This window comes from Gilbertella persicaria (genome assembly GCF_025201335.1).
Source record: "Gilbertella persicaria strain CBS 190.32 chromosome Unknown B0P05scaffold_18, whole genome shotgun sequence".
NCBI lineage: Eukaryota > Fungi > Mucoromycota > Mucoromycetes > Mucorales > Choanephoraceae > Gilbertella > Gilbertella persicaria.
The window spans coordinates 360569-385504 of NW_026251979.1; the positions used below are offsets into that span (position 1 = coordinate 360569).

The 24936-nt window shown below is 36.8% G+C and overlaps 10 protein-coding genes across 10 annotated transcripts; 3 read left to right on the plus strand and 7 right to left on the minus strand.

Annotated features, from left to right (window-relative positions):
- Nucleotides 1-18: 18 nt before the first annotated feature.
- On the plus strand, nucleotides 19-1275 carry B0P05DRAFT_579157 (uncharacterized protein; the record flags this gene model as incomplete). The annotated part of the gene is made up of 7 exons (XM_051581907.1): nucleotides 19-40; nucleotides 130-289; nucleotides 347-601; nucleotides 641-687; nucleotides 731-991; nucleotides 1033-1178; nucleotides 1261-1275. The coding sequence occupies 7 exons, from the start codon at nucleotides 19-21 to the stop codon at nucleotides 1273-1275; spliced, it is 906 nt and encodes a 301-aa protein (XP_051435314.1).
- A 943-nt stretch (nucleotides 1276-2218) lies between these two features.
- B0P05DRAFT_469522 (glycoside hydrolase superfamily) lies at nucleotides 2219-3442 on the minus strand (the record flags this gene model as incomplete). Its single annotated transcript, XM_051574501.1, has 2 exons — nucleotides 2219-3344; nucleotides 3393-3442. The coding sequence occupies 2 exons, from the start codon at nucleotides 3440-3442 to the stop codon at nucleotides 2219-2221; spliced, it is 1176 nt and encodes a 391-aa protein (XP_051435315.1).
- Nucleotides 3443-3798: 356 nt separating this feature from the next.
- Nucleotides 3799-5208, minus strand: B0P05DRAFT_540601 (kinase-like domain-containing protein). Its single transcript, XM_051578087.1, has 2 exons — nucleotides 4294-5208; nucleotides 3799-4248 (listed from the first exon to the last, which is right to left on the minus strand). The coding sequence occupies exons 1-2, from the start codon at nucleotides 4903-4905 to the stop codon at nucleotides 3847-3849; spliced, it is 1014 nt and encodes a 337-aa protein (XP_051435316.1). The 5' UTR covers nucleotides 4906-5208; the 3' UTR covers nucleotides 3799-3846.
- Nucleotides 5209-7593: 2385 nt separating this feature from the next.
- Nucleotides 7594-9936, minus strand: B0P05DRAFT_579173 (glycosyltransferase family 39 protein; the record flags this gene model as incomplete). Its single annotated transcript, XM_051581910.1, has 6 exons — nucleotides 7594-8870; nucleotides 8921-9104; nucleotides 9152-9251; nucleotides 9297-9362; nucleotides 9423-9836; nucleotides 9887-9936. 6 exons carry the CDS (start codon nucleotides 9934-9936, stop codon nucleotides 7594-7596), a joined length of 2091 nt encoding a protein of 696 aa, XP_051435317.1.
- A 387-nt stretch (nucleotides 9937-10323) lies between these two features.
- Nucleotides 10324-12315, minus strand: B0P05DRAFT_490636 (uncharacterized protein). Its single transcript, XM_051575314.1, has 3 exons — nucleotides 11608-12315; nucleotides 10816-11548; nucleotides 10324-10593 (listed from the first exon to the last, which is right to left on the minus strand). Exons 1-3 carry the CDS (start codon nucleotides 12169-12171, stop codon nucleotides 10430-10432), a joined length of 1461 nt encoding a protein of 486 aa, XP_051435318.1. The 5' UTR covers nucleotides 12172-12315; the 3' UTR covers nucleotides 10324-10429.
- Nucleotides 12316-17136: 4821 nt separating this feature from the next.
- Nucleotides 17137-19461, plus strand: B0P05DRAFT_540617 (uncharacterized protein). Its single transcript, XM_051578088.1, has 4 exons — nucleotides 17137-17567; nucleotides 17634-18313; nucleotides 18372-18788; nucleotides 18848-19461. Exons 1-4 carry the CDS (start codon nucleotides 17256-17258, stop codon nucleotides 19287-19289), a joined length of 1851 nt encoding a protein of 616 aa, XP_051435319.1. The 5' UTR covers nucleotides 17137-17255; the 3' UTR covers nucleotides 19290-19461.
- Nucleotides 19462-19805: 344 nt separating this feature from the next.
- On the plus strand, nucleotides 19806-21080 carry B0P05DRAFT_540620 (uncharacterized protein). Its single transcript, XM_051578089.1, has 6 exons — nucleotides 19806-20054; nucleotides 20101-20215; nucleotides 20263-20354; nucleotides 20405-20707; nucleotides 20765-20811; nucleotides 20869-21080. The coding sequence occupies exons 1-6, from the start codon at nucleotides 19828-19830 to the stop codon at nucleotides 21045-21047; spliced, it is 963 nt and encodes a 320-aa protein (XP_051435320.1). The 5' UTR covers nucleotides 19806-19827; the 3' UTR covers nucleotides 21048-21080.
- B0P05DRAFT_509674 (uncharacterized protein) lies at nucleotides 21039-21833 on the minus strand. The gene is made up of 3 exons (XM_051575593.1): nucleotides 21605-21833; nucleotides 21448-21561; nucleotides 21039-21404 (listed from the first exon to the last, which is right to left on the minus strand). Exons 1-3 carry the CDS (start codon nucleotides 21823-21825, stop codon nucleotides 21149-21151), a joined length of 591 nt encoding a protein of 196 aa, XP_051435321.1. The 5' UTR covers nucleotides 21826-21833; the 3' UTR covers nucleotides 21039-21148.
- Nucleotides 21834-21868: 35 nt separating this feature from the next.
- B0P05DRAFT_596582 (uncharacterized protein) lies at nucleotides 21869-22578 on the minus strand. Its single transcript, XM_051583130.1, has 3 exons — nucleotides 22499-22578; nucleotides 22079-22440; nucleotides 21869-22016 (listed from the first exon to the last, which is right to left on the minus strand). Exons 2-3 carry the CDS (start codon nucleotides 22346-22348, stop codon nucleotides 21894-21896), a joined length of 393 nt encoding a protein of 130 aa, XP_051435322.1. The 5' UTR covers nucleotides 22349-22440; nucleotides 22499-22578; the 3' UTR covers nucleotides 21869-21893.
- Nucleotides 22579-22600: 22 nt separating this feature from the next.
- Nucleotides 22601-24564, minus strand: B0P05DRAFT_540634 (U4/U6 small nuclear ribonucleoprotein Prp4-like protein). Its single transcript, XM_051578090.1, has 7 exons — nucleotides 24330-24564; nucleotides 24098-24270; nucleotides 23947-24042; nucleotides 23460-23905; nucleotides 23197-23409; nucleotides 22747-23150; nucleotides 22601-22701 (listed from the first exon to the last, which is right to left on the minus strand). Exons 1-7 carry the CDS (start codon nucleotides 24472-24474, stop codon nucleotides 22628-22630), a joined length of 1551 nt encoding a protein of 516 aa, XP_051435323.1. The 5' UTR covers nucleotides 24475-24564; the 3' UTR covers nucleotides 22601-22627.
- Between the last annotated feature and the right edge of the window lie 372 nt (nucleotides 24565-24936).

Below are 24936 nucleotides of genomic sequence, written 5' to 3' on the forward strand. Positions count from 1 at the left end.
GTGCCTTGTGAAGAAAACATGGCTGAGCAAATTGAATTGGGTTACTAGTAAAGTGAAATCATGGTTGTATTCGTGTAGCTTACCTACTATATGTTAGTAAACATAAGCCTTATTTGACCACATCAACAGCAACTCTGAGTCAAAATGAAGAAGACAATCAATCTGCAGAAGAAAAGAAGCTGGAAATGTCACTTTCTAAACAATCAGTGGATAAACAATGGAATCTATTAGGTCCTTATTTAGGCCAATACATTGTCTATACAGGCGAACATACTGCTTGGCTGTTATCGTAAGTGTAATTCCTGTGATTGGTAGATTGATAGCCTTGTTTTTTTTTTTGTTCTAGTAATAGTGCCAGTAGTAAATTTGCCAAGAGTATCATTACGCGTTTAACAAACAAGCAAAATTTAGGCGGAACTCGTCTTGTGCGGGGTTATGCTGCTGTTGAAGAAATGACCAAGAAATCAAAACCAAAACCCACTGTGCCTACAACAGAAGACGAGAAATCAGATACTTCTGAAGATGAACAAGTGATGGAAGACTATGACAATAGTGAAGAAGAAGTAAGAAAGATTGACCATCTTATGTTTGTTATCCATGGGTAAGTTGTACTTTGTTGATGTGTCACTAACCCATCTAGTGTGGGCCAGAAAATGTCTGAACGTACAGGCCATTCTTTTGTTCATGGTAAAGACAAATAGAAAAAAAAAAAAAAAACTAACATGTATAGATGTCAATACAATGAGAAAGACACTTAAATTGGCTTATCCTGCAGCAATGGCTTCTGAACCACATCGACCTAATGGTATTCAAGTATTGCCTGTCATGTGGAGACAAGATGTTAAGTTTGGTATGGCTGCTGATGATGAAGAAGAAATGGAAGCAGATCTTGGTATGTTGGGTGTAGAAGATGGCTGTCCTACTCTGGATGAATTAACACTAGAGGGTGTTCCCAACATACGTACGGTTGTCTCTGATGTCTTGTTAGATGGTAAGGCTATCTATATCTTATAGGATCGCTCACTTTTCAAGTCCCCTTGTATATGACACCGCGTTATCGTGAGTTGATGACGCAGATCATCACAAAAGAAATCAATCGTATCTATCGCTTGTTTGGCACAAGGAACCCTGATTTCCTAAAGCATGGTAAAGTGTCTATCTTTGGACACTCATTAGGGGTAAAGTAGAGAGAATCAAGCGAGGCCTATATATTGATGATATCCCATATATATATATATATATATATATAGTCTCTTTTAGCATTTGATATGTTGACATTACAGCCCATGACACCACCCGATACAACCAACTCATTAGATGAACATGCTATACCCACCAGTTCACAAAAACTACCTCCTCTCTTATTTCCTGTCCAGAATTTTTTTGCAGCTGGATCTCCTTTAGGTGTCATCTTGCTCTTGCGTGGATTTAAGATTGCCTCTAGAAAATCATTGAATCAGACAGATGCTCATATTGCTCTTTCTGATGTAAAATCACCTTCACCCCGTGCTATCAATCTCTGTTATCCAGCCGTAGAGAATCTATACAATATCTTTCATAAAGCAAGTGAAAAGACCATTTTATGTATATTTACTCACAACTCTATAGTCTGATCCTGTGGCGTATCGTATTGAACCCTTGATTGCTCGTCATTACAGTGCTAAACTAAAGCCAGAACCTATTCCCTACATGAAGGGTGGCCTAAAAGGTGTGATTGATGCTAGTTTTAATATGGGATCAGGCATTGCCAATCGAGCAGGTGCCATGTACGAATCATTCAAAATGGGTTTGACGACCAGCTTGTTTATGCGTGGATTAGGGTTATCAAGACAACAGATTTATGAAGACACACATCCTCAAGAAGTGAGCAGTGACCATGAAGCAGAAGAAGAAAAAAAAAAGAAGAAGAGAAAGAAAAAGATACTCAGTTGACCCGTATTCGATCCAACAGTGATCCTGTTCATACGAAGCTTCCTACGACGCATGCTACACCTTATTTACAGGGAGCCAAAAAGATCAAAATGTTAAATGAAACAGGTCGTGTAGACTATTGTATTCAAGAAGGTCTATTAGAAAACCCTTATTTAAGTGCTTTTAGTGCTCATATGCAGTATTGGCAGGTAAGATAACCATGGTATAGAGAGAAGGGATTTACATTGTCTTATAGGATCTTGATGTAGCAGCCTTTATTATTAAACAGATTTATCACAATAATAAATTAAGCAGGACTAACAAGTAACGTCTGGCTCTGTCCAGCACGTAACACAATACTGTACTTGTTGTCATACACACCTAACATTTCACCTGTCCAGACATCTTTTAATTTAGCACGATGTAAGCCAAGATGGGCCAATTCAAGTGTGACTTCATGACTTAGACCAAGCATAAAGATATACGTATGAGCATTGATTAAGCATACATAGATACGACCATCTTTGAGTCTCTTCCACCAGACTTGTTTTCTATTCTGCCACACATTACCAGAACCAATCGGTCTGGCCATCACACCACTCTGATGTATCTCCAAGATTTCAGGATGATTATACCAGGCTAAATACTTGTCGGGAATCGCCCGAGGATCCGATCCAGTACAGAACACAGAGGACACAAGGGCCCAGAAACTGATGTACGTCTGACGTATATCGTCATTATCCAGTCCATCTACACATTTGCCATTGACTGTCATGCCTACCAAGACAGCATCCAGATCAATATAGAATCCATAGTCACTGCCTACCACACACGTCTCTGCCCATTTCTCACACGGAGTAATACGCTGCATGACACGGTGCGAACTAGTCATGCTTCGAGTCGAATACGATTCAATATCCACATAGACACGGGCACCATTGGATATATGGGCCCATTCGTCTGCATAGCTCACATCAATCTGCCAGGAGATTTCAAGCCAAATATCGTATCGTTTAAAAGCATGGTACATCATTTGAGTACAGGCACGATTATCAGGGCTTGTATAAGGATAATATTCACTGCCACCACCAGGTCCAACAGCATCTAGTTTGACAAAGGAAATACCCCATTCATGAAATAGATCAGCAATGGAGTCATAATAGGCTTGAACGAGTTCATTATGTTCATCAGGCATGAATGTAGTGCCTTTGAAACCACAGCCTTCTTTACGTGAAGGTGTGATTTGGTCGAGTGTCGTGTGTGTGCCCTTGATGCGTTTTTGTTGAGTGACAGCATCTTGTCGAATACCAGGCAAGATATAAACACCTAGTTTATGTCCATTCTTTTTTAAATAGTCGGATACTGGACGTAAACCATGAGGGAACAGATCTTGACGTACAGTCCAACGACCGAATTCATCACATTCACTACACCTAAACAGAGACAATGTCAGTCAAGTGATGCCTTTTCCCTTTTCTTACCAGCCAGAGTCAAGATTAATATATTCATAAGCTGGCATCTTGAGTTTCATTGTGTCAGAGATCTCTTTTATGTTTTGTTCATTAAACCTAACTCAAGGGTTGATAAAATACAGAGTAAAGAATAGGATTTACCATGGATTGATGTGTTTACCACCATAACCAGGTATATCATCCAGTATTTGAGAAGACCAAGTAGAAAAGCCTAAAATTGGTTTTTTTGCAAATGCTGGTACTCTATTTTACATTCAGTATCTTTTTTTTTTTTTTTGATCATTGAGTCTTACTCTTTAGGTGAAGATAGTCTATCATGTAAGCTACTTTGATTGTTCTTTGGCATTATATAAAGAAAAGGGAAAGAAAGAGAGAAAAAAAAACAAAAGAAAATGCTTGCAGAAAGCGATTAAACTAAAAATGGTAATAGAGAGTAGGACAGGCTTTTTTTTTATTTTTCTTTCTATCGCCTATGATGATCTAATTCTGTTCGAAAGGCTTTAATACGTTGAAGAGAATAAGAAAGATAGTCAAACTCAATTTCACTTTGGCTGGCTTGAACAAGTCCCCAAAGTGCCCAAAACAAATGACAAGCCATCTTCCAAGCATCCACTTCTGCTTGTAAGGCTTGTATTTGAGTTTGGTCTTGTGTGTTTAGATAGGAAGCCAGGAACAAGGATTGTTCCTGTAGGGTGGGGTATTGATCTACATGCATCTTGGCTGGTTGTTGACTATGGTAGTCATACATCCATTCACAGAAATGGTTCACAATATCCATGGCTCGAGGATTATAACCAGCATATTCAAAATCAATCACTACCAATTCCTCTGTGCCATTGATTTTAAGAATATTACCATATTGTGTCTATTGATATCATTTAGCCTTTCTTCTATAGCAAATGGAACTTACATCATTGTGTGCAAACACAGTTGGACTGGTGGATGTCATTAAAATAGACTTGCACCACTCGATTTCATCACGTAATGAGTCCACATCGAGTTTTGATTCAATTTCTGCTGTCCAATCAGGATGCTTGGATTTCAAAAGAGCCAAGTCAAGTGCAGCAAACCATTTATCGATGTTTGTCCAGACTTCGAGTGGCTCGTTGGGTTCAGGCGGGAACGTGTTGACAATGGAATGTAATTGGTGTAGTCGAGAAGCAATTTGTAGCGAGATAAAAGAGGTACGAATGTCCTTGCAAGTCAGCGTAGTGGAAGGTAAATATTCTTCAAAACGACCATTACCAAAGATGCCAAGCAATCGAGGACCAATATGCAATTCAGAAAGACGACTGAGCCAGTCAAGTTCTTTGTTTCTGTCGAGTATTTGCTCACATCCCACACCATAGACACGTAATAGCATACGTTTATGACTTGCGGTAACAAAAAAGACGGCATTGGTTAATGCGCCACTTACTCTTTCGAGCTGGAGGCTTGTGTCATGGATATCAAAGAGTTGAGAGAGCAACAAAGAGACTGTTTGAGTAAATCCATCCTCATCTAGTGCACTATGCAAAAACATAAGCTTATTTTTTCCTCTTTCTTTAAAGATACTTACGAAAGATCAACGATGGTTTGACAAGTAGGAATGGGTTTTTGTTTCATCTCATGTGCCGCCACAATAAGGGCTGGGCTACTTTTACTACGTAATGAGGATGGTTTTCTCTTTTGAGCATGATGGAATTTACCAATTTTGCTTTTTAACAAAGTGGATAAACCAGGTCGTGTGTCAGTGGTAGTAGACATGTAACAGAATAGTAAAGAAAAAAGAAAGAAATAGAAAAAAAAAAAACTTGAATAGACTCTATTTAAACTGATTTTTTAATCTCAGCAGGAGACACGTGAAATACGCGTTTAAGTCTCAGTTACCATAAGGTCTTATCTTTATGCAGCCAGAACCAATCAAATAAAACAAATGACCTCATTATTCTAACACTTAACGAATCAACGAGAGAGTTGTTCTCGAGATATAATAAAATCTATCATGGTATAGTTAGGCTGGTAAATATTGTTGATTTTTAGAATTTCGGTTTCTGTTCAAGTGTATTGTTGGTTGAGGCAGGCTAAGTAGAATGGGTAAAAGTAAAAGGCCAGTTGCCGATTCAGTGATATCATCAACTGCAGTGAAGCAGTCTCTCTTTACTCTAGCCTTAACTTTTGACCTAAAGAATTCGATTGGGTTCAGAAAAGGGTAAGTGTCTGCGACTTTTGATTGATTTTGAACAGCAAAAAGTCTTACATGTATATAGTGGTATTATTCAGGATGAGACGACAACCTGACATTTCATGCTCATCAAGTGTATCCATAACACCATTACATCAATCACCCTACAGCCATCTCTCTTTCTCTGGCAGATTTCAGACTACTTCATACCAATATTTCTGTCCCAGTAAATTTTAGCCAGCCTTGATGGTCTTTTGTCTCACTGTACTCCTCGATAATTCGAAGCGGGCTGCTTGTTTCTTATTTTTGATGTTATTTTAGAGAGGCTTATGCTTTTTCAAGTGGGAGCTGCTGTTAGATAATAATATTGAAATAATATTATATATTGTTTATTTTGGTAACGACTTATACCTATGAGAGGGAATATAAAATTGGTAATAGGGAATAAAACAAAAAATAGATGGAGTTCTGACCAAGAACAAGATGCAATAGAATAAAATCCTTATCCAGAAGACACAAGATAGCATTGGTCACACTAATTCAAATAAGCAGTATCGCATTGTTGAACAAACGCCAATTTGAATATAGGACGATAGCTAATTGACTTGTTTCCTTTTACCTAAGCAAGAAAAAGGGCTAGAATATGTTATACAGATTATAAGATACCATGCTTATCTCATAAATACTCAGACGCATAACCAATGATTTAACCAGAAGAAAAAGACAATACCATCTCCTCTAAAGAAGGAACTACTGTCATATTGTAGGGAACAACGTCAAGCAGCGCAAATTGTTCGGACTCGTCATCAATGCCTTTCAAAAGTCCCACAGCATTAACGGCAGTCTTGTCATTTTAGCTTATTCAACCAAAATCTATTCCGTCCATTGAGATCATTGCAAGTAAAGAACAATATTACAAGTGAAATACATCCTTAATAAATATGTAAAGGACACTTTTTTAGTCAATCAAATTTTTTTGACCTTTTTATATTTTTGCAAATGCTTGATATTGACAAGAAAATAAAGCACCCCAGTAACCTGATTTTCAAATACTTCAATAACTGTCCACCTCGATTATGGGATTATCCATCTTTTAAAGAACACGAAACAGTTCAGCCAAGAAATAAAAGGATAAGAGCAAATTACGAAAAAAGCCATCAAGACTATTGGTAATCATTCTATTATCAATGACGAATTGAAAGACTACTTGGACTCCTTGATTAAAGGTACGAACTCAGAGGTAATACTAAATGAATATTGTGAGCTAATGTGGATTATTAATTTACTTTTCTTGATACAGGGCGATAAAGGAAAAAGTCTAGTGATTAACCAATACATCAACTACGGAAATGTTGAGAGCCAAGATCTTAGCAAGAAAATATGGTAAAAAGTGGCTGCAGTTAAACATTATTTGAACTGTACTGCTCCGAATATAGATCATGAAGATCACAACAGCAATAACGATTATGACAATGGTCATTATCTTGGAGTGAACGACTCTTCTCAACTGGAACCAATTTCACTATCGCCAGAGGCTGGAGGAGTTTGATTCATTTATCACAGATGAGGATTCTAACCATTATGCTGAAACATGTATAGCCAGAAAATAAATTATTAAAGGGAAAAGTCTTCAATCTTAACAACTAATAATGCCTGTAGAAGGATTCGAGTTGACTTTGTTTTGGTCGCAAATGGTCAAGAGGTTGGTTATGGTGAGATAAAGCCTCCAGGCACCACCTCTCAATTAGTAGAGGAAGATCGGGCTAGAACATCTGAATTACTTAAAAGACAACTGCATGTTCGTTTTATGAAGAGCAAGGATCCAAAACAATTTGTTACTTTTGATGCGGTATTTAACGGATTCAATATTGAACTATACGTTATGGCTTTCGACTTTGAAAATACCCCTTCCTTATCAATTCTATGACAATATTTACCAGCCTAATTGTACCATGATATATTTTATTGTTATTGTTATGAAACATATATACGCTTTAGGGTGTGGCTATATCTATCATGAGCAAAGGGTAACACATAGAAAGCTATTCACTTACCAAATTGAATATCCCATGTCTTTAATACTTTACGCCGAGTAGCTTCTTCAGCAGACAATCCGGGTGTACCATAGGTCAGTGGTGATAAAAAGAGATAGACCATAAATTGCATACCAATCAGGATACCAGCTGCAACAAAGCTTTTGAGTTTTAAGCGAGCTTGGTTCAGACTAAATTTCTTATCATGAGGTTGATAGGAAATAGGCGTATTGATCCCATCCACAAACAGGTAATCAAACACGGTACCCAATAACAAATAGTTACATGCCATAGCAGGTAAGTAATGATGAAGGAATAAGCAACGACCCATCAAAAAGAAGGGGAAATAATGCATGGCCCATAACAGCAAAAAGAAGCCGCCTGTACGAGTCAACCGAATACGAGTGGCCTCATGCATCATGACTTTATCCCGTTTTTGGAGGATCATGTGACCCATATAGATCATACTAAAGACCCCAATGCATGTGAGACCTATCCACCAACCTGCAATATTGCCTGTAAGATAGATTTGACCATTCGACGAAGCCTCTGTCCAGTAAGAAATACCACGCAACATCATAGGCCACACAATAGGACTGGATTGATAAGGATGAGTGCCTGTCAATCGATTGTTATGAAGAATCATGCGTAGCTGCAATTCAACAAACTTGACCAAGAAATGCATATGTTTCACTGTCTTGTCTTTGCCAAGATTGACTTCAGTAGCATTGACACCCAAGATATCAGTAGCGACCCAATTGTTTCTGGGCTCCTTTGCTAGTTTGTTTCCACTGATCTCGAGATGGTTCATACCCCAAGCAGGCAAGTTTTTACTATTACACCATAAGGCGACACCTGTCTTCACATGGATCAGTTTGACTGCTTTTGTCATGGTGGACCAAACATCGGAGTCTTTATGAGAATCCAACTCGACACGAAACAAAGTATCATTGTAATGTTGAATATGATTCACAGTAGTGTATTCTTGATTGGTAGGAGTCAAAGGAGCAGCCACATTATGCGTCAAGAGGTCGAGACCAGTACCAACATGTTCAAGCTGAATAATGTCTTTGTGTCGAACATAATGTGTGCCTAAGCTATAGTCAATCTCTTGAGTGGGTTTAATACGCCAGTAACTGTTGAGATCTGGTTTCAAGTTGCCTGTCACTTGAACACCTTGCGAGCTATAGCGACTATCTTCATATTGAGCTGGATATCGAAGTGCATGAGAATGAAGAAAGGCAGTTGTTTCGCCATGTTGAAGTTTGATGGATTGATTGTACATGATATCTATTTATGGAACACATGAGTCTATGATATGCTCTTTTTCCTATATTTACCAAGTGCCTGTAGTCTCAAAGGACTATCATAAAGTGTATCTTGAAAACCAGGGCTCATGAAAGCATCTCCAGGACCAGAATACTTGAGGATCTCAAAGTGAACATAGAACCAAAACATATAGACAATAGAAGGAATAGTAATTAAGCCAATAAAACGAGCAGTAAAATGTTGTACAAGTTGTTTCTACATCATCCGTGTTGGTTATCTGATCTTAATCGAACACAACTTACATTAGACAAGCCATATTTCTTTGAATCCAATAAATCCCAAAGATCAATCAGGACAGACATACCAATGGCTGCCACAACAAATAAACCAATCATTTTCACACTGTCATATGCATAAGTCCCAAAACTGATTAGAATTAAAGTTTACCTTAATGTAAGTGCCATACAAATGCCAGTGCTAATCAACCACTTCCACCATGTATAACTAAATGAACTACAAGATGCATAAGCATACGAAAAAGAAACAATAACAACCTTAATTTTATACACTTACAGATGTCGATATTTGCGAAATTGGATGTATGAATACACAGTAGCCAGCATGTAGAAAATCAAGATACTATCAAGCAAAATCAGTCTGTTTTGTCCAATAAACGCATTATCCAAAAGGTAAAGTGTTGCAACAACAAAACATGTCAAGACAGAACTGCCTGATGCGCGCAAGATATGATAGACAAGGGCTACACTAAACACATTGAGTGTGGCTGGCAATGCGCGTAAAGCAAGGTAAGGTACATGATTAGCAGCATAACTCTCCCCAATATTAGAAAATTTATAAACACCATCAAAGCCGACGAGATAACCCACTGCTGCAAACATCATTTTAGCAAGAGGCGGATGGACGTCAAAAAAGAAAGAACGCTGAAGGTAGTAACCAGCAAATTTACCAAAATGAACTTCATCAAATCTACAAGGCAATGATGAGACCACTCATAAAGGAGTTGGTATCTTACTTACACGACTTGTGCTGGAAACCATATTTTATAGAAAGTAGTGAAAAAAGACATGATGACAACAGCTATGGATGCAATATTGTGCTTTCTTTCATGATGAGAAGCATTGTACTTTAAAGACTTTTAAGATTCAGTTAATAATGATTTGATTTATTATATTGACATGTACCTTTTTTACTGTAGCAATGTCTTCATCGAAATGCTCAACAGTATTTGATTTCTTTTCTCCAGAAGCAATAGGTTTTGACCGCTTCCGAAGTTCATTCGAGCTGCTCTTTACACACGCTGAGCTCATGATGGACAAAGAAAAGAAAAAAAAAACTTTGAAAGCTGGTATTTAAGGACATGCAATTACCCTTTAAAGATAAATGAAAAAAGGGTCCTTCCATACTCCGAATTATGCTGGCACATACACAGTGAGAGAGTTAAATATAAACAATTCCAACGAATGCATATGATGTATACTTTTGTCTTTTCTTTTATAACATGAGTTTGTTGGTAGTATAAACTTTATTGTGTAAATAAAAAGAAATATTAAAGTTTCAATTTATGTACATCTTCCTTGAACACAGTCATCGTTACAGTCCCATTGAGTGGAACAGCAGGCGTTCTTAGGACCGTTACCCTTCTTCTTTCCCCTGTAACCAGACTTACAGGAAGAAGAAGAATCAGGCTTGGAAGGTCCATCACATTTACCACTGATACAATCATCTTGGCAGTCAGATTGATCCTTACAACAAGCACCGTTGTAGCCATCACCATTGCCCAAACCATAAGAACCAGAATCACAGTTAGAAGAAGAGGAAGAAGAATTGGGGTTCTTTGGACCATCACATTTACCACTGATACAATCATCTTGGCAGTCAGATTGATCCTTACAACAAGCACCGTTGTAACCATCACCATTGCCCAAACCATAAGAGCCAGAATCACAGTTAGAAGAAGAGGAAGAAGAATTGGGGTTCTTTGGACCATCACATTTACCACTGATGCAATCATCTTGGCAGTCAGATTGATCCTTACAACAAGCACCGTTGTAACCATCACCATTGCCCAAACCATAAGAACCAGAATCACAGTTAGAAGGGTTGGAAGGACTAGGTTTGTTAGGCTTGCTAGTAGGGCCAGTGGGGTATACAAAGTTTTCTTCCCAGTATGGTTGACTGATTCCATTACAAGCTAAACCAGGAAGAACAGTAAAGGTTTCTTGAAGCTTAGGCATCCAGAACATGGACATATTGACGGTAGCATGGTTCAATTCGTGTTCAAGGACAATATGACCCTTCTTGTCTTTACCAGACTTGTAGTTGTTGATCCATTTTTCAAAGTAGCCATCTACGGTACTGGTAGGGAGGTCACCACCACCAGGAGCCTTCATTTGCCAATCGTTGCTATCTTCATCCCAGATGACAGTTCTAAGACCCATTTGCCAGGCAATGGCACGAACACGGTCATCTACGTCACCTTGAGGAGGTCTCCAGCACTTGGTGGTAATACCAGTGGCTTCCTTAATGGCCTTTAAAGACCAGTATAATTCAGCAACTACTTGCTTGTTGGTTTGAGTCGTCATAGGAGGATGAGACCATGTATGGACACAGATATGATGGCCATCGTTCAAACCGCGCTTAGCAGCAGCAGGATAAGTTACAACATTGGAACCAATGTACTAACATAAAAAGAAATGGTTAGAAACTGATTTCTATTCAGCACGCAATGATCGCTTACAAACAAGGTAGCTTTTTGGTTAGTTTTGGCCAAAAAGTTATAGAGAGCTGGTTCAGCATACTTGTTTTCTGTTTTGGCATTGCCATCATCGTACAAGTTGAAAGGACCGTCATCATAAGTAAGACCCCATTCACCATCATTTTCACAAGTATAGATATCGGGAGGCAAGTAAGAAGCCTTGGGCTTGACACAGTTGGTGTCACTCCACCAACAGTAGGGATCTTTGGGACCATCTGTGTCAGAGACCCAGTTACCATCTTTTGTTTGTTTTCTGACAGGGGCCTTGGGAACTTTGGACCAGTCAATCTTGTTGTAGATAGCTTTGACTTCAGCAGTATCTGTAGGAGGAGCAGACCAAGGTTCAGGATATCCTTCCAATTGCTTTTTGGATAAGCTGGTTGTCTTGGGAAAGGCATTAGGATCATACGAAGTAACAACACCTGTAGCCTTTGGCATCTTGGGAAACACAGGAGAGAATTGAGGAGCATAATCTCCGCTGGTCTTTGTAGCAGCATAGACTTGAGCTGCACCTGCAATAATGACGAGTGATTTAGTAATGAGCATTTAAATGAATGACGAATTGAAAGAGAAGAGAAAGGAAAGAAGATGAAGCTTTTTTTTTGTTTATTTTTGGATTTTCTGCAAAAATCCTGAGCCTTTTATATGCAACAAAATGGCTATAATAAATGGTTACACTGCTATATCAACAATTATTTATAGGCTTTTTTGGTCCAATATTGGAAAGCACTAAAATTTATACTTAAAAGACTTCTACAAGAAAGCAGCATAATGCATTCGCTTGTCGTTTTATTGGGAAGTATTTGGATACAATTATGCCTTTCTTTAAAAATTAACCAATGCTGTTAAATCAAACCTGGTAAATTCTGTTAAAATATTCTACCTTCATTTTCTTTGCCTATTTTTAGATGTTACTCTATTCATATTGACCTTGAAATAGAATCTTCTTATTTGCAAGTTTATTTGGTAATATTATCTAAAAACTACTTGAAAAATCCCTTATAAGGTCTTTCATACCATACAGCATCCATTTTGATTTTATGTATATTGCTTATTACAATGTCTCTCTTTTTTAAAGAAAGAGGTTTTTGAATAAAAACCCATTGCAACCAACTAGATAAACGTGTGTATTGTTGCTTCTTTTCTCCAACTCCATAGTCCGTCGTTTTCAGAAACATTTGAACTCCAAGCACGCTTGTTTTTGCCATTTACATATTACTGTCTAACATAGCAATGTGTAACCCCAAGTCCTTTCGAAAGAGAGATACTAATCAAATATCAAAAAAGCATGGCATGTTCTTTTGGTTTTTTTTTAGCATAATGGTTGAGTCTCAAAATGCAACATGTCCAAGCAACCTGTTGCACTTTGTGGTTCATCAATATTATTGCACAGTATGTCATGAATTCAAGCATTTGTTTTTTATTGTTCTTTATTCGCCTTTGCTATTATAAAATAGATGTATGCCCCTCTTCTTTGAGAAGGATCAGGAATTATCTATCACTTGGTTTATGGTATAAAGCGATTGCATTAATATGAGTGCTTATAACGTCCCTGACATACTTTAATAAACTTGAAACTTTTAATAGCATAAATGGTTTTTGAAAAGATATATAAAAAAAAAGAATACTTTGATGTGCTAGTACCCATTAGTGTTCGTGTGTTGGCCATTGCAGCTACGAGAAAATGGGACAGTGATAACCAGGTATATTTAGAGTTCAAAAAATCGAGCTTTTCAATTTGTCAAGGTTTTCTTGTTTATGAAGCCACAAGCCCAAAGTAATTAATTGAGCTAAAAAAAATACAAAAGCAGAAAGACTAAGGGTCAGGCAGACTATATGTATCTAAAAAGAAAAGGATGCGTAATATAGCACTTTGAGCTTCTTATGGTTGCTTACAAGAGACATTAAATACTGATATAGCCATTGAATAAGCTTACGTTTATCTTTTCTATTTTTCTTCATTTAAGCTATTCAAGTCAACTTCCTTTATAACCTGATGTAAAACTAGCCAACCAAACTCCATCCTAGATTTAATCAAGATTGCTATCAAATCTTTCTAAAAGAAAATTTCGATTCTTATTTGACCTTTCACTTTATCAGGGGTATCTTTGATTATCTTGAAAAATTTCTCAAAATTGATAGAATTTATTTTAATCAATCTAAAGCTCATATCAAAATACACTTTTCTTTGACTATCTTGTGGTTCAACAATGCCACCTTTCATGTAGCACATATTAGATAAGATGCATTTCTCTCTTTCTTTCTCTCTTTTTGATCATTTGTATATATATATATATATATATATATATTTGAAATACTAACTGAAAGCCAGCCTCGGTATTCTAGAATGATAAGTTCTAAGAACTAGCTTGTAGTATACCATAAGAAGCAAAGATCGAGATTTTATGACCCCTCTCTTTCTCCCTCTGCATAATTAAATTACCTACGCATCTTTCAAACTCCTGCTTCTCGTGGATCGGGAAAACGTTTAGAAATAGAAACACTTGCTGTTTAGATTTACAGAGCTTGGTTTCTTGCCAAACTTTTCATTATTCTCTTTATTATTCCGAGATTAAAATCTGTCAAACTTTATTGCAGTTTAACTAGAGCTATTGAGATCTTTATTTTGTGCATTAAATGCGGCAACTGAGCTTAATGGATTATATTATCATTGTGCTGTCAGTGAGTATAGTAATGCCAAATTAAGACGTCTATAGAACAACTCTCCTATAACCAACTATGGCATTTTAAAGTATTTAAAAAAGAACAATGTGTCATTCTGTCGATTAAAACAAAAATAATAATAGCGGATCGCAGAAATGAAATGTACCTTTCGGCTTTAGCTTGGACGCTACATATCTTTTTGTTTCTATGATGTACTGAAGTTGAAGTAACGACAAGCACAGATCAACAGAGTTATTGACAATGATTCTTATAAAAAAGAACTATTTACAATTTTAAATCATTCTGCATTTAGCAAAATACGCATGCAAAACAAGTTCAATGCAATTTACATGCAATTTACATGATTCCAATTCTCATAACAAGTAAACTGATTGTGTATACATGTATTTTTAGATTTTAATGCCAGGATTTATACATTCTGATATTACAAAAGTTACACAGAAGTAATATTATAGGATCTTCAAACTATTTGGGGGGGGGAGGAGGAGGAGAGAGGAGGAAACAACTGGACTGTGATCTTCCCACACGCACTATCTAGTTTTTCTCATCATAGTGAGCTTCTGAGGTTCAATCGTGGTTTTCTTTACCTGATTCAAAGATTCAGACACTGCATAAAAAAAGTATCATTTTATAGAACAATTACACAATCTATACTCTCATGTGATAAACAACACAAACGTTCTTTCTCTTTAGACATAATTGATGCGGTTTCTACTTTCTGCAGTAGCTATTTGTTTGTTTTGGTCTAGGATATTTCATTGTTAAGAGCAAGAAAGGAGAGCCCGCTTATAAGCCTTATCTCAGATCTATTCGGCACCAGTAAATCGAGCACATGATATCTTTCTGAGTCTTTTATTCTGAACACAAGAAAAACGAAGGATTTATTGTTTCTTTTAGCATTCCTATACGAGAAGCTTCCATGTTGAACACGAAAAAAAAAAGAAAGTTTAGTTACACATATATATACACTTTCTTTTCTATATAATATCTTGAGAACTTCAAGAGATGTCTATTTTATAAAATACTATAGAGATCTAGTATTTGGCGCGGAGCTTGCTTACTGAGATAAGGTATTAGATCATGTAGAGAGGCTTTATTTTCCCAACTTAAAGCGGGGAAAGAAAACTTGTTTACTTAATCAACTATGCGCGTTTCAGAGTAAATGGCTGAAGCTAAACACAAATCAAAGACTGTAATGGCTGAAAAAACTACTTAAATCCGCCTACTTTGGTTCCTTCTATCTCTGTTGTGTCTAGCTTACTCTTGTGATTTTTGTAACTCTGTATAATTTCTTGTGATACCTTGATATTATTTAATGGCGCAACATAAAATAGAGATGTAGTAATTTAATCTAGCAATTGGAAATGGGGGCCGGAATAACAGAAATACAGCTTTACTTTTTGTCTTTTACGAATCTTACTAAAAAAAAAACGGTCTACAATACTTCAGTCAGCTAAACAAATAATAATAATAATAAATTGACTGATTGGGAATATTGTACAAAAAAATTGTTATCTGTTCTTTTTCGGAATGATTGGTGGTTTAGACACGAATAGATAAAGAGGGGGGGGTGGAAGCTAACAGTAAAAATTTAAGGTTCATCCAATGATAAACTTAAGCTATGTACCTTTAAAAGCGTCATTTAATAAACAATAAAGACAGGTTTACGTTATTTATAAGTGGAGTTATAAGTAAACAAATATGCAGTCCATCAAGTTTTCTTTCTAGTTGTACTATTCTTGTAAAATGTCTTAATGACGTTCACGAATTGGGAAATTACAGTCAAATAGGGTTGCGTTTTATTTTGGGAATGAATTTTGTGTTACTGCTGAAAAAAAGAAGGGTCACGAAAAAAGCAAGAGAAAGTGAAAAATTTACAAGGAAATTTTGTATTTAGTGTGAAAGTAAGAGTAAGTGAGGAAATCTCATCCTATGAACCAAGATACAAACCCTTATTTAAGCTTCCACGTTTTTTTTACAAAGAGCAATAAGGCAACGTGGAATCTGACAGCCCGCATACACTGTGATCCCTTTCTTTTCCTTGTTTGAATTATATAGATCTGTATCGAAACCTGTTGTCTAGACCATAATGATGCGTTGTCTAGCTTACTAGTCTTTTCCTTGTCTAATACACACAAGTGTATGAGAAAAGTAGTATGGTTAAAATGGTAGAGCACGAGGTGTACAACGCAAGTGCTACATGTGCTTCTCTCTTTATTTTGCATTGAAGCAAATCTGCCTGTGGTAAAAAATAATAAGGAGAGACAAAATTGGTTGGTAAAAAAAAAAAAATCATCTGAGCCTGAAATAAAAAATTGATCTGCCACTTTCTCAACATAAACAAAATAAAGAGTGATTTCCGAGATAAACAAAAGACCTCCGTAGATACAAGGCATAAAAGAACCAGTTTCCCCACCAAGACCCAGGCCAAATTAAAAAATAAAAAGAAGCCGAATTTATACTAAATCATTCTCCTTTATGCATCTCGATACACTTGGTCTGTTCTTGTTTTCTTTTTTGGAACTGGATTAAGTCGGAGAATGTGCACTGACAAATTGAATACAGTGGGACGAGTATTTTATAAATGGAACAAGGTGGCACGTTCTTAATTTCAAAGAGAGACTTGCCACTAGAATAACCTCAACTGAGCAAAATAGACTCTTGGACCTTTTAGCTAATATTTATATTTATTACTGACTATTTGGTTCACGCGCAAGGTAACACATCTCCCCCTTTCTCCCCCCAATTAAGGATCTTCCTTTTTTCTTCTAGCGTGATACTAAAGTTTGTATATAAATCCCACTTGCAACTCTAATCTCTTTTTCTTCTTTCTTTTATTAATATTTCTCTTTTCTTTTTTCATATATATATATATTTCTTCATCAAATTGATGAACTTTTTGTTTTGTTAATCACACTTTCTTTAAATATTACTTTCTTTATCCAATGAGCTTCCCTCGAGCTATGCCTAATATTAAGCCTTACCCTCATCAACAAGAAACACATGCCGATATGCCATATCACTTTCAGCAAAAACAATACCAACAACAACAGCAAAAGAATTATTCTGTTTATCGCCCTGCATATCACCGTATCCCATCTACAACCACTCGTCAGTCCAAGGATGCCTGGGCTGCTATGTCTCCCGAAGCTTCTCCTATTGTGGTTCCTTCCATGTCTGCTGTTGCTTTACAGCCTCAATACTTGGACTTTAGTGCCAATTTAGGCTATTATTCCCAACCTGTACATACTAGAACCGTAAGTCGTTTGCATATCAGTTATAAATATCTAACCATTTTTTATTTTTCTTTCTCCGATTACCAGTACTATCCAGCACCAGTCATGCATCCTATTCCCATTCACCATACATTGGAGAATGCTACCATTTCTTATGATACGGTAGAACATAGCTTCCAAAAGGAATTAGTCAAGGACGTCTTTTTCTCTCCTGCCATGACAACAGATGGCCGGGAAATGTCTCCCTCTGATTTATCCACGTGCACCCAGAGTGACAACGAGTCCGACGTTGCCTCCACTCCGCCTCATGAATACTCTCCTCCCAGCGAATTCTTGCTGGATGACAATGAGGATCTGTTTGATTTTGGTCTTGATCTTGCTACCAACTGTGCCTCTTCTAATCAGACTATCACCAGTTCCTATGAAGAAGTCAGAATGCAACATAACAAGAAACCTTGTTTTACTCTATCCAAGGGCATGAAGTTTAATTATCAAACTGATTTACCCACTCCTCCTGCCAACACAGATAGTGGCTCAGAATACGGATTTCAATATACAGGTACAAAGCGCCGTTGTTCTGATTCTGTCATACAAGATCGTATCAAGAACAAAAAGCAACGTCAGACTGCTTATTCAAGAAGCCAATTCGCTGATTCAACTCCCCCTGTCTCTCCTGGCACTTTAAAGGACGATGCCTTATTTGAATCCAACGAATATTTTGATGATGCTTCTGGTGAAGAATCGGAAGATGAACAAGTTTCTAATAGGTAAGAAAGAGAGAAAGAGAAAGAGACAGGGAATAGTCAGACTTATTCTTTTGATTAGATTATCTTTAGAATACAACCGATTTGATACTAGTGCATCAGGATTTCAAACCTTTGAAGATGAAGAAGACGAAGATGATACTTTTTCTACTACTTCTTGGGAAGTAGATGAAGTCTTAGATTCTGATTCAGCTAGCGAAGAAGATGATGAAGAAGAGGAAGAAGAGAAAAGCTTTAAAGCCCCTACTAAGACAAACCACCCTAAAAGAACCAAGAAATCAATCAAAGATAATTCCTTCGTAGACGACCTTTTTGTAAACGAAAATTGCCATTTACCCAAGGCCCTTCCAAGAGCTACTGCATACCCTACTATTTATCAAAAACTGACCAAAGCCAATATTGATTGGTGTCGCTACTGTGGTACCACAGAAGGTGTCAACTGGCGTCCTGGACCTTGGGGCAAACGTACTCTTTGCAAGTAAGTAATTATCATTGGCTGTTTGAAACATAACTAACCTCCCCTCTTTTTTTTTTTAGTAAACATGGATGTGATTACAAAGGCTATGGATTTGCTTGTAAACTTCCACGTCTTGATCTCACAGGATTTACCAGAGAAAGTATTGATGACCGAGAACGCCCTGTTCTTCAACTGTATTGTTCAGGTTGTCAACGCAAAGATTCTTGGGAAGGAAACGTACTTGTTCGTTGTGAAGGATGTCCTAAAGCATACCATCAGAAGTGTTGCCAAAATCCAGAGGAACTCAATGATGCATTTGTGGCCTCTCAAGAACCTTGGTTTTGTGATGCTTCTTGCAGTGACAATGCCCGTCGAAAGAGAATTGTGGTTGAATTACCCCGCAAACGTCTCCCATTGATGTGTGCTCCTAAATCTTCTTCTTCCGCCAGTTCTGTTTCCTCAGAACCTTCAAGCTCTCGTACTAGAACACTCCGCGAATCTTCTTTCTCTTCTATGCGATAAGCTTATTTAATTTATTGTCGTACATTACTCTATATACATGTATATATTTTTATATATTTTTATATGTTCTTTTCTTTATAATATGCCATGTTATATACTATTTTTTTTTTTACTAGAGTCAAACAAACAAACAAAAAATACATGTATAATAAATACCCACTTTTTTCCACTTTTGCTTTTTTTTTTCTTTGGCTGAAATAAACTGGAAAACAATTAATTCCGCTCATTTTTTGACTACAATGTCTGTTTAATTTAAACTTTACTAAACAGCAGAACACACTTTATTCCCGATGTTAGATTAAAAGTTCTTCTATCAATTTCTATATGTTTTTATTCCCTTTTTAGACCATGATGATACTGTCAATGCATTTCTTATTTACAACAATCGAGATTTGCTTTTAATTTTGGCTTGTTGCTTGGCAGTATGCTTCTGGGCCTGAACTCATTAAATTCAGCCAATAGCAAACTGCAAACAAAAGTGAAGAATACACACTGTGTAATCAAGTCCCTTTTCTCTTTTTTTTTATTTCTTTACACAATGAAGAAACCTATTTCGTTTCTCTTTGCACTTGTTCAACTATTTCTGATTGGGCTTGTTCATGCTGATCCCAAGAAAGAAAAACTCGTGTCTCTTGTACAGAATGACAAGAACATCATCAAGTTAAACTCCAACACGTATGATAGATTCACAGAAGGAAAGCGCGATTATGGTATTGTTGTCTTGTTAACAGCACTTGGTCCTCAGTTCAACTGTATGCCTTGTCGGTAAGTTGAATGATAATAAGAACCGAAACATTTAACGCGTTTATAGTGAATTTGACCCTGAATATACATTGGTTGCAAAAAGTTTCCAAAATACCAGAGACAAAGATAATCTCTTCTTTGGTCATTTAGATTTCCAAGATGGTCAAGCTATTTATCAAAAAGTAAAACGCATTGTTGTATTGAGAGAAGATGCTTATACTTTCTTTAGCTTAAACTCATGTCTGCTCCTAATGTCTTTTATTTCCCTCCTCAAAAGGCTGGTGAAAACAAAGGCTTTGTTAAATATGATTTATCTAAACAGTAAGCTTAGACAAGACTGTAAGCATGAATCTGATATAGTTTATTCATAGTGGATTCAAGGCAGAATCATTTGCTGAGTTCTTGAGCCGAGAAACTGGATACAAAGTGCCTGTCAGTCGTCCTCTTGATTATGTCAAACTCGGTACTCAAGTCTTCTTGGCCATTGGTGCCGCTGCTATTCTTAAGCTTGTCTATCGTAACTTTTCCTTTATTATCTATCACAAAAACACTTGGACACTTGTGTCAATTGCTATTGTATTGACCATGAATTCAGGCTATATGTGGAATCGCATTCGTACACCACCTTTCCTTATGCCTGGCAAGAATGGAGAGATCAATTACATTGCTTCTGGGTAAAGAAAAAAAAAACTATATATATATATGACTTTGTTACTCATCCTTGTTGTCAGATTCTCTTCCCAATTAGGTGTTGAATCTCAAATCGTCGCTAGTATTTGTATGTACACTATGATAACAGAAGAAAAGAAAGAAAAAAAGCTAACATATCTGATAGATGGTATTCTTGCCTTTTCATTGATTGCATTGATCAGTTCTGTACCTAAATTGGATGACCCTCTTCGTCAACGTATTGGTGTTTATGTCTGGATGGCATGCGTTATTTTCATTTTCAGTGCTTTGTTGGGCTTATTCAAGGTCAAGAATGGCGGATATCCCTTTAAACTTCTCTTGTAAACATAAAATAAAATGCAAAGTTGTTTATTTTAAGTCTATGAATTGACAAGTGCATGGAAAAGAGTAGAGGGTATTTTTCTTATATCTATACAGTAACAAAATTAATGCTTCTCTTTCTTTTCTTCCTCTTCTTTCTCTTCCTCTTCCTCTTCCTCTTCCTCTTCCTCATCGTCAAAATCACTTTCTTCAAAGTCGAAATCACTGTCCTCGGCCTTGTTAATAATACCAGACACATCATCACCTCTTTCTAATTTACGCATATAACTTCTTCTTTGACGAAGTGTCATTCTACTCAACATGCGTTCTAATTCTTGTTCTTCTCTTAGTTCATCAGCACTTGTCTTGACTTCATCCTTACTATCCTTCTGTTTAGACAAATAAATACAAGCAAAATACATACGTAACAAGGATTTCTTTTGATTCCAAACATTTAGCACAAACACCTTTGTTACGAGCACAGTTATCACAAAGAACATGATATGCTTCTTTAATGGCCTTTTCTTGACAACAAGTACTATGGTCTCTATTAGGCATAAACTAGTCCATAAGTCACTTACCATCTCTTTACAGTTGTCAAAGGCTTGTATTTCTTATACTTTTTGCGCCACATGATCACATCTGTACAGCGTTGACAGAGACCATAGACTGGCAAAGCTGCGATTTCTCTTGATTTCTTAGAGTTTTTGTTGACTTTCCAGGCAGTTGTGTTTTGATGTGCTTGGCCCTTTTTGGCATTGTTGCCCTTTCGATTGGAAGCTTTCTTTTCGTAAGTAGACATGATTCACAAAAGAACAAAGGCGATCTTGACATAAAAAAAAAAAGGACTTTTATGTGACTCGATTGTGACTACTTTATTATTTTTTGTTCATCTGCAAGAATAATCTCTTGTTCTAATGAGGAAAAGATATCAATACCGGCTTCTAAAGAGTCAATCAAAATGTTCAAGCGAGGTCCATTAAGTGTAGGCTCCTAAAGAAAGAAAGAAAGAAAGAGTGAGATATGAGAAGTGCTGATATGAAAAATATACGTACTTGTCTAATTTGATCGAGATCAGATCCAAAAGCTTGAGTTACTTTTGACATGTATAGATCACGGAATTGTCTGGCTGTGTTTTGTTGCTCTGATGGCACTGAAGCTTGTTTTGATTCTTCCATAGTTGCGTCTTCCTCTTCTTCAACTATTTTATTATCATTTTCTTGCTCCTCATCATCACTTTCTTGCTTCTCATTGTCACTTTCTTGTTGTTGTTCGCTGTCATTGTCAAGTTGTTCCATAAAGCTTTCTACTTCTTCAGGATCCATTTCTTCATCGAGATTGTCAAATAAATCATTGTTTTTTGTATCTTTTTCATTATCAGCACATATACCATGTATCCATATAGTTTACCTTGAATCTAGTATATATATATATATGTAAGTAAGCCATGACTTGAGATCTACTTTGATTTATACCTCTTCTGCTTTTTTTGCTGCCTTGGTAGGCTTTGGGTTAGCTTGTGTCTTTGCGTTTCTCTTTTTTCCAGCGTGCACCATTTTTGTAAAAAGAAAACAAAAGAAAAAAAAATTCGCTGCTTTTTATTATTAAATAATCATATTTTCATCTGCCCATAGTTTAAATGTACGATCATAGCCAGAAGAAGCAATGAACTTGTTGTCTAAACAGAATATAAGCCTATCGAATGAAACTATAAAGCATATACCTTTTGAAATATCTACACTCATCACTTTGCCTTCATGTCCATCCAAGCTCTTTATCATTTGGAAATCATCACCAGACCAAATCTTGACACAACCATCATAACCAGAAGTAGCAAGGTAAAGACCAGCAATATTATGAGGATCAGAACTACTGTTGTTATTGTAGCCAGGAACACCTTTACTGTATTTTACATCAGACACAAGGGATTGATGTGCTGAAATAGTATACAAGTTACGGAGTGTACGTACATCCCATATCTTGACTGTATTATCAGCACTAGCAGAAGCCAAATGATAGCCATTAGGAGACCAATCTAAGCCCACAATATCCTTCATATGGCCCTCAAGTGTCATGGAAGATCTACCTGTTCTTGTGTCCCATACTCTGCCAATAGCATCTAATCCACTATAGGGAGATCTATTAATAAAGTATATTCCACCTACAAACTTACCCTGTAGCCACTAAACTGCCATCACCATGGAATGAGATAGCATAGACTTCTTTAGCATGGCCTTCTTGTAATAATAGTTCTTTAGCTGTTTCTACATCCCATAATCGCCATGTACCATCAAAACTAGCACTACCTAAATATCTTCCTGATGGGTGGAAACCAAGACGAGCAATACGTCGAACATGACCTTCCATTGTCGCCAAAGGTGTCTCTCTGATATATCTTATAAGTCATAGAATACATAAAAAAAAAACAATACTTACTTTTCTAAACCCCATAATTGAATGAGTCCCTCAGCACCACTGGTAGCTAAATTCAAAGCACTTTTCTCTTGACTGATGGTTGCTTCAGGATGAAACGCAATACCACCTATTTTATCATCATGTCCCTTTAACGTCAAGAGATGCTCAGCGTCAGGTACACTCCAGACTTTGCATAAACCTGACCAGGCACCTGTCACAAGCAACTTGGAGTCTGGACTAAATACACACTGAGCCACAGGTCGATCATCAGCAATTTGTGAGCCCCAGCTACCATAGGCTTTGAGCTTGGTATGAAGTTCTTTTCGACTTGCTTTAAGTAAAGCAAGAGGGATGTTTTGTTCTACTTTCTGTCTATCGTTTCTTTGCTTGGCTCTAGGAAGAGAGTACTTTGTCATCCATTTTCTAGCCTCTAATAATTCAGCTGATCCAGGTGTAAAGAATTCTTCCTATACAGAATAAGCTTGTGATGGTTATTCTCGCTCTATACCTCATCTTCATCGCTGCCTGATTCATCCTCACTTTCAACAGCACGTCCTTGAATCTTGGACAACAAATATCTTAGACGATCACGTCGATCTGCAGGCTTATAAAAAGAAAGAAAGTCAATGCCATTCATTCGTGATCTTAATCAACCTTACTCCTTCACCAAAAAGACACTGTGGTTCACCAATATCTCGAAGACGTTGTCGAACACGTCCATCATCTGTGGGTACTGCTAGTTGAAAAGCTCTCTTTCTTCTTTCGAATTCTTCCATCACTTCTCTATCAGCTTCTCCTGCAGCTACAGAATACCCAGCATCTCTGGCTTCCACTAAGCTAAGTGTGAGTGATATGCAGGTGTTGGGTCTTTCACTTGTTTTTTTTTTTTACCTAAAGCGTCAAGATCAATACCGCCACTTTTAGCAGCGGGTTCCTCAAGACGAGGTCGTTTGACAGACTCTTGTCCTTCTAATGAACCAAAATGAATGCGAGGTTTGGCTGTTAAGCGTGCAATTTGTGAAGGTTCGTTTTCCATGCTGATTCACAGAGAAAAAAGAGGACAAGAAAAAAATAAATGCGTTGTGACCGCAGCGTAAATATGTGTCCGAAAAGCTTCTTACCATGTTGAATAAATTTATGCAAAAACATATATTTTTTGTTTTTGATTAGTTCATATGCTTTATGTTCATTCTTAAAAAGAAGTATGAACAAGGTGATTGTTGAATAATGTACAAGTATACATTGAACATTTTTTCTTAAAAAGCAGTTTTTTTCTTTTCTACTTTATGAATCAAATTAGACATGCTTTGAAGCAAGTGCCTGTTACTTTTGTACTCTTTTTTCTTATCCCCTTTTGATTTATGTCAAATCAAACATGTCCAATAGTGCCACTTTTTTGAGATATCTTTTTATAGTGAATGACTCTTGGCACTCACGGTTTTAAAGAAGTTGTTTCAAAATGACCTTACTTCTCTCTGAGGATTATTACACAAGTATC